Source organism: Cucumis melo, chromosome 7 (genome assembly GCF_025177605.1).
Source record: "Cucumis melo cultivar AY chromosome 7, USDA_Cmelo_AY_1.0, whole genome shotgun sequence".
Lineage (NCBI taxonomy): Eukaryota > Viridiplantae > Streptophyta > Magnoliopsida > Cucurbitales > Cucurbitaceae > Cucumis > Cucumis melo.
The window spans coordinates 12,716,435-12,724,446 of record NC_066863.1 but is presented as its reverse complement, the minus strand read 5'-3'; the positions used below and the strand labels follow the sequence as shown (position 1 = coordinate 12,724,446).

Below are 8,012 nucleotides of genomic sequence, written 5' to 3'. Positions count from 1 at the left end.
TAAACACGATCACAAAAGTGTCTAGGAACTCCCTAAACACTCTGTTCATCAAGTCCATAAACACTGCCGGAGCATTCGTCAAACCAAAAGACATCACAATAAACTCGTAGTGTCCATATCTAGAACGAAATGCTGTCTTCGGTACATCACCATCCTTAATCCTCAGCTGATGGTATCCCGACCGAAGATCAATCTTAGAGAACACTGTGGCTCCCTGTAACTGGTCAAATAGATCGTCGATCCTGGGCAAGGGATATCTGTTCTTTACGGTTACCTTGTTCAACTCCCTATAGTCAATGCATAGACGCATCGATCCATCCTTCTTCTTAACAAATAAAACTGGCGCACCCCAAGGTGACACGCTCGGTCGAATGAATCCCTTATCAAGCAATTCTTGTAACTGCACCTTCAGTTCTTTCAGCTCTGCAGGGGCCATTCTGTAAGGGGCTCTGGATATAGGAACCGTGCTCTTCTCCAGCTCTATGGCAAACTCAACCTCTCTGTGAGGAGGTAACCCTGGAAGTTCTTCAGGAAAGACATCCGGATAGTCCCTTACCACTAGTTCTGATGACAGGGATACATCGACCTCTCTAGTATCCACCACGCTCGCTAAGATACTCCAAGTACCCTGACTGAGCAGTTTGTTGGCCCTCATGGTTGAGATTACCTGAGGTAACAACCTTGACCCTTCTCCCTTAAATTTAAAACTGACCATCGAGGGAGGGTTAAACGCTACCTCCTTACGGGAACAATCTATGCTGGCATGGTTAGCGGCTATAACAAGCGAGGACACTACTGATGCCTTAGATTACCTATCGTAAGTATCGTATCACTGGATGAGGGCCACAAAAGTGCATCAGATTCCATCCTTGTGATTCATGTGGTATAATAGTTAAAGAGAAAGAATTGTTTTAGAAAAGGAAGAACTATCGGAGATAAGTAAGCAAAAATTTATGTTTAGAAAGCAAAAGAACATTTAAAAGAAGAAAGAGTTTAATCTGAATGACGTTTAAAGATTTTATGTTTTATGATTTTGTTTCATGATTTATTTATGTCAAAGATTTAAGTTTAAGATTTAATGCTTCAAAAGTATGTTTTGTAAAACCATCACTCACTGACCTTTTTAGCTCACCCTTTCCAAATGTTTTCCACTTTCAAAGAAGAGATCGTGATCCAAAAGTTTGATCGTCGCCACTAGTCTGTTGTGTCAGTTTATTGATAGTTTTTATTTCTTTTTGTTAGTACCCTAGGTCAAGCCAGGTCAGGTTCTCATGTGTAAAGTTAAGTTAGTCGTTTTGTTATGGCTCCTTTTGTTTTGGAAGCATCGTCTATAATTATTGGCCTTTTAGTATACTAGCCCACTGCTCAAGTTTTATTTTGTTTAAAGTTGTTTAGTTTTTCCAAAGTTTAAGTGGTTAGGGACAGCTTGTGTTGTTCAGAATGGGAACGATATCAGTTGGCTTCATTCCACATTTCAAGCCTAGTGGGTGGGATGTAGCACATCAGTTGCTACCTAAGCACTTTTTTAAAATTGAGGTGTCTTTACTACTACTAAACAAATATGTGTGGATTTCAAAAAAGAAAAAAAAGAAGAATAATAATAATAAACAATCCAAAAACAGTATGTTTGAGATAATTAATTTTGAAATAGGTAGAAGTAATCTAAAAAGAATCCTAACCGTTTTTTTTTTTTATCTTTTAAAACATATTACAATTGTATCTACACAAATCAATTCTAAAGTAAACGTTTATTTAAAAATCCTTTATAAAAGATTAATTTTCATAAATATAATAAAACATCAAAATATTTACGATCTATATACCAAAATAAAAAAGCCCCTATATTTGTAGAAATTTTTATTAATTCTAGATTTTCCCTTTATATTGATAATGATTCGTCATTTCTCTTTTGTATTTTTTTTTTTTTTTTGCGATTTATTCATCTTATCTTCTAGATTTTTTTAGTTATTTCTTCTTCTATTTTTATTTTTATTCCAGATTTCTTCGGCTCCCTCTTCCATCTTCTTTTGGGTAAATAAAATGCAGATTTCTTCCAATATTTTCTTTCTTTCTTTTTTATTATCTTTTCTTTTTATTTCTTTCTTTCTTCGTCTTCTCTTTCTTTCTTATTGCTCATCTTCCAAAATATCAAGATCGTTTAAATATCTCTTTAATATGATCTAAATGATCGTTTAGATTTGAAACATTTTCTACACAATCGTGTATCATTTCCTACACGATTGCGTATCATGATTGTTTAAGAGAAGAATAACCCGAAGCATTTTTTCCATCTTTGAAAAGTAATACACGATCGTGTATCATTTTCTAGATGATCGTCTATCATTTTCTACACAATTGTATATCATGATCGTTTAGAAGAATAATTACACGAAACATTTTTCCTATCTTTGAAAAGAACTACATGATTTTCATTTCCTAAATGATCATATATCATTTCCTACACAATCGCATATCATGATGGTTTAGAAGAAGAATTACATGAATCATTTCCATCGTTAAAAGGAACTACACAATTGTTATCATTTTCTACACAATCGTGTATCATTTCCTATACGATCGCTTATCATGATCATTTAAACGAAGAATTACACTAAACATTCTCTTCATCGTTAAAAAGAACTACACGATAATGTATCATTTTCTAGACAATCATATATCATTCCTACATGATCATGTATCATGATCGTCTAAAAAAAGAATTACACGCGACGTGTGGTCCATTTATTATATTTATGAAAATACCCATTTTTAAAATTAGATAATCATCGGCCAATAATGAATACAAACGTACAAAACTGTACAAGTCAACAAAATATCATTAATGACAGAGGGTACTGCATTCAAATGCAGTGATACATTTTTTTTTATCACAAAGGGTAATACATCCATATTCCAAACAACAACAACCAAAAAAAAAAAAAAAAAAGGAGAGAGAGAGTAAGTAAACAAAGAGAAGACAAGAAAGAAAGAGAGGTCTAAATATGTCTGATGAAATTGTTGACTCTAAACCCCACTCAACCTTACCATAAACCTCATATGTGGAAGACTTATTTTGGGGGAGGAACTTTTAATTTAGATTATTTCGAATTTTACATATATGCATAAAAAATCTATAAAAATACCTCAAATTTATATCTATCTAATAGAGAGAGAAGCAAAAATATTATGGCAATATCGTTCTATAAGTTTTTCAAGTGTGAGGGGGTGCATTTTCCAAGCAAGGGACCTGGTTCAAGCTCCCAAATTGATGGACAACTAAAATGGTGTAAAACCAAAAAGAAAGAAAAAAAAATAATTAACCAACTCCTCTACAATCTATTCTCACCACTATAAAACATGATATCTCCCCACTCAATTGGGTGGTTTAGAGGTCCAATATTTTTCTTCTTGCTTCTGATGGAATTAGCGCCACAATGTGACTTTGATGCACCCACCAAGCTTGAATTTTGACCACAATGGCCTATTTTGTTTGTTTGAAACTTCCCAATGTCTGCCATTGTCTAAAAATATTGGAGAAATAACTCAATTCCACCAACTTCAATAGTGTTGACTAAAGATCGTAGATTTATTGAACAACTTCATCTTTCTTTTCTTCTCTCTTCAGCACAATTATTTGAGAAACTTCATTTTTCAACTCTACACTCCAAATACAAACTTCTTTTTAACTCCAGACATTATAACTAAAATTGCTCTCTATGCAAAGTGACACAATAGAAAAAGAGATAAACTAATAGTTACTGAAGTTCCTGTGCAAAGTGACACCATTAAACACAGCTTGCAATGGAAGAGACCTACCCGAGGTATGGTTAAATGAAAACCACTAACCATTTATTTTATCAGTCTCAGACATAAAATTTTAAAGTGAAAATAAAGTAGAGGCTGAAACAGATTGCCATGAAGTACCTTGAGACACAGAACAAATAGTTATTAGGACTTTTTCCCCCTTCAGCAGCAATAAGCTTTCTCGTTTATATTCCAGTTCTAGAAATGAAATCGATTAAATAAATTATATAAAAAAAAAGTTATGTCCATTTCAGTGGTGAAAAGATGTAATGAATGGCTCCTTTATAAGAATATAAAGTATTTTAAAAGATAGTGTTTTGTTGATTACTGTACTTTCTTGTAATGGTTTTTCCATTTGCACTTGTTCTTCTTTTGTCTAACCCAACCCCATGAGAGAGAAAGGGGATTTTTTTTTTCTCTTGAATTCCCAATACCATAACACATCAGGCTGTAGAATCTTCCAAAATATACTAAAATAAGAAGGCATGCTCGAAAACAAGTCTAACTTTTGTAATTTAATATTCTAATCTGGCTGTAATCAGAGTGGTATTTGAGTCATCTATTATAATAAGTCAATAAAAAAATACGTTCTTGTGGATATAGAAAGGCTTACCTTCCTTAACCTGATTCCTCCTTTCATATCCTCTCACGCAAAGTCCAATTGGCTACAAATAAATATTATTATTCCAGAAGCCACCTTACACAAATTTCATCCTTTAGAATTGACTTCTTGAACTCCAATCTTGCCCAGTTCTTTCTTCCTCCAAAATTCTACCATCACAATTATTATATTTACCACAATGTACACTTTCTTTGCCTGATGTAAGCAAAAACCTGATCAGAAAAGGATTATCCATAGAGAGTCGGAATTTCAGTGTATATATGTACAACATGGATACATATTAGACATGCATAGAACCATGGCATAACCATGTAAAGCCAACCCTATCTGAATTTATTTATGCATACATGAACATTGCAGAACATAGACATAATCTGCATGGTCCAAGTTTTTAAGAAACTTGCTTGATGGTGGTGGGGGCACTTCAAGCTTTTTCAATCCTATAAATGTAAACCACTCTATCAACAACATCCCCAAGTTCCACTTGAAGCATCTTTTTTTCCCCTTCCAAGAACCTACCTGCAAGATTTAAAAAACATTGGCCATGCAGCCTGGTGAAATTGCAAGTCTCCATTATCTTCTTTCATCCAACCCATCTCTATATTCTTCTCAATTTATCATGCCCCATGACAGCACAAACAGGATGCATAGTAATCAGTTTTCTAATCCATCATCAAAATTTCAATATCCTTCCCAAGTGCAAGATATGAATCCACCATCTTTAAGCAGTAACTCAACTTCTGATGAAGCAGAAGACCAACAACTAAGCCTCATCAATGAGAGGAAACAGAGGAGGATGATATCTAATAGAGAGTCGGCACGTCGGTCAAGAATGCGCAAGCAGAAACATTTGGATGAGCTGTGGTCTCAAGTTCTTTGGCTCAGGAATGAAAACCACCAACTAATAGACAAGTTGAACCAAGTCTCTGAGTGTCATGATCGAGCTCTACAGGAGAATGCTCAGCTTAAGGAGGAAGCATCTGAACTTCGTCAAATGCTTACAGACTTCCAACTCCATAATCCTTATCTACCTTGAAGACATCTCCTTCAAGTGGTTTCCTGCACGAAAGCTATTCGAAGACATGAATAGTTGATCCAGTTTAAATGAGTTTCAATCTTGCAAGGCTGAGCTAGAGGCAAAGTTTTTGAGTTTTTCTTTGCCAATAATGGTCCTTTTCTTTAATCTTGCCACGAAATCTTTACCTACCTCTGAAGTTGTACGAAACTTTAGAAAAAATAAAAGGTACTTATTTAGTCATCCCTCTGAATTCCTTCAACTGTGATCATAAAAACTCTCCGAAAACTATCTTTAGATAGAAAAATTAAGATGCATATTTATTCTTATTCCTTTTCCTATCTCCTTGAGCAGAGTTGGGATTTGAGGAGTTGGTTCAAGTTAAACCACCTCTTAGAATTCAATAAAAGATCCCGTTCCACTATTATTGTCTGACAACAGACAAAATTATCAATTGCAGTACAGAAATTGTCACCTTAGCAGGATATAACAAAATACGGACACAAGCCATGAAGTTGAGAATAGCTGAGGGAAAAAGATACTTCGGTGGAAAACGTCCCTGAGTGGCATAGGTGGCTTATAGTTGGAAATGTATTGAAATAAGGAGGGGAGGGGTTCTGGTTCATGAAACAAAATTTGCCAACAGGAGTACATTTTGAAAAGAAACACAACAAGACTATTCACAGATTTTGAGACTTGTCACGGCCCAAATAAAATTGAAATTGGTCAAGTAAAGTAAATTAGCTTGTATAAATCCCAGAAATTTCAGCAATATAACATATGTCAACATTTTACAATTCAGTTTACAGAAGCCTTAATTTTATTTATTTAATATCATTATTTCTTTGGTAGAACTTTTAATATATCTTGTGGTGATTCCCATCAGTTGCCCATTCGAATTAGTCTGTGAATTCATCAAGTCTCTGATATGACTTCTCACTGGAAAGGATGTCTGATCAATCAAAGGCATTACTGTCTAATAATCTCAGCAAGAACCTGAACAATACTCGGATGAAGGAAACCAATTCATGACGGTAGTTTCAAACGGTACATATTGAAAAATGAAAACTTACCTAATACTCGACTCAATAACTGATGCAATAACTGAAACAACAATAAAGAATAATACCAAACATTGGTAATCCAATTCGACGACACAACACTTCTATATCTGGAGTCCTTGACCCATGATAAAAGATTATATATTGACTTATGATCTAATTCATGATTACAGAGTTATGACATATAGTACTGACATTTATATACATTCTCAACATGCTGTACACAGTGATAACATTTTACTGATAAATGAATCAAAAGAATAATCACTAATAATTGTCATAGTAGCAACTAAGGACACGCCCCTTAATCAGACATCACTGTGCAATCGTTCACTCAAGCGTCACTTGATCGTCAATAATCTCTATTTTCACTGCATGTCATTGAGTAGAGAACTTCATTAATATTATGCGATCAGTCACCGCAGAGCACAGCAACTTCTTCAATATTTCACTTACTGAAAGAATTCCCGAAAGCAAGAACACAATCTGCATACTTCAAAAACAAACTTGAGCGAATAAGAACAGAAGCCAGTAGCCCAACATAATCGAAAAACTTGGATCAAGTCTCAACAACACCCAAAGCCCAAAACAATCTAATCCAGAAGAATAAATTAATACAAACATAATTAATAAAAAATAAATGAATAATTAAATAAAGAAAGTGAGACCATGATTCTCAACAAACTCCTAAAGCACACCGTAAACCTCCAACAAACACCAAACAACCACCATAACCAGAGCAACTCTAAAAACACACAAAGAGAATAAATAATACTAAGAACCAATTAGGAGAAGTAAGAATAGAACACAATCCAAGGAGAAAACATCCAGCCAACGCCAAAAATTCAAAAATATCTTAGTAAACCATTCATTCATTCAGAAGAAAACAAAACCATATCCAATCACAGAAGAGCCAATATCCATAACCAACCAATAACAAATTAAGACAGTAAAAGCAAAACAAAATACAGAGGAAGCAGGACAAAACCAACCACAACATAGACCTGACCAACCAATAAACTAATACCCCCCTTGCTTGCTGGAAAAATAAAACTACGAAGACGGATCAGGAAAGCTAGCATGAGAGGAAGATATCAAGGCCTAAAAGTCAAGTACCAACAAATCCAAAGCAGCACGACGATCCATTAGACTATGAATAATACCACTCAATGTCTTAATAGAGACACTGAGGGACCGGGATTCATCAGAAAGCAGATTCACAACCCGAGAGGCCAACACAGGAGGTAACAGCAGACCACCAGCAGGCATGCGCATATTAGAAGAAGAGTCTGAAAACCACTACGAGGAGATCAATTCTTCACCGAAAAACCTACTCAATTTATCAACCCTCCCCCCTTGTCTTTTCAAACCAACTCATCAACATATATACAAATGAGATGTTCGGTGGAAGAGACGGAAATTGTCTTGTTACGGAGAAACAATTCAATTTGAAATTGAATTTAAAATTCCAAGAAATTTGATTTTTAAAGGTTTCTTGAAAACGGAAGAA

At 34.7% G+C, this 8,012-nt stretch overlaps 1 protein-coding gene across 1 annotated transcript; it reads left to right on the top strand.

Moving 5' to 3' along the window:
- The first annotated feature begins 4,358 nt into the window (after positions 1 to 4,358).
- LOC103495718 (basic leucine zipper 43) lies at positions 4,359 to 5,703 on the top strand. Its single transcript, XM_051086984.1, has one exon. The coding sequence runs from the start codon at positions 4,971 to 4,973 to the stop codon at positions 5,460 to 5,462; it is 492 nt and encodes a 163-aa protein (XP_050942941.1). The 5' UTR covers positions 4,359 to 4,970; the 3' UTR covers positions 5,463 to 5,703.
- Positions 5,704 to 8,012: the final 2,309 nt, after the last annotated feature.

Coding starts and splice junctions, on each gene's coding strand:
- LOC103495718 (XM_051086984.1), top strand. CDS start 4,971: ATGCAGCCTGGTGAAATTGCAAGTCTCCATTATCTTCTTTCATCCAAC.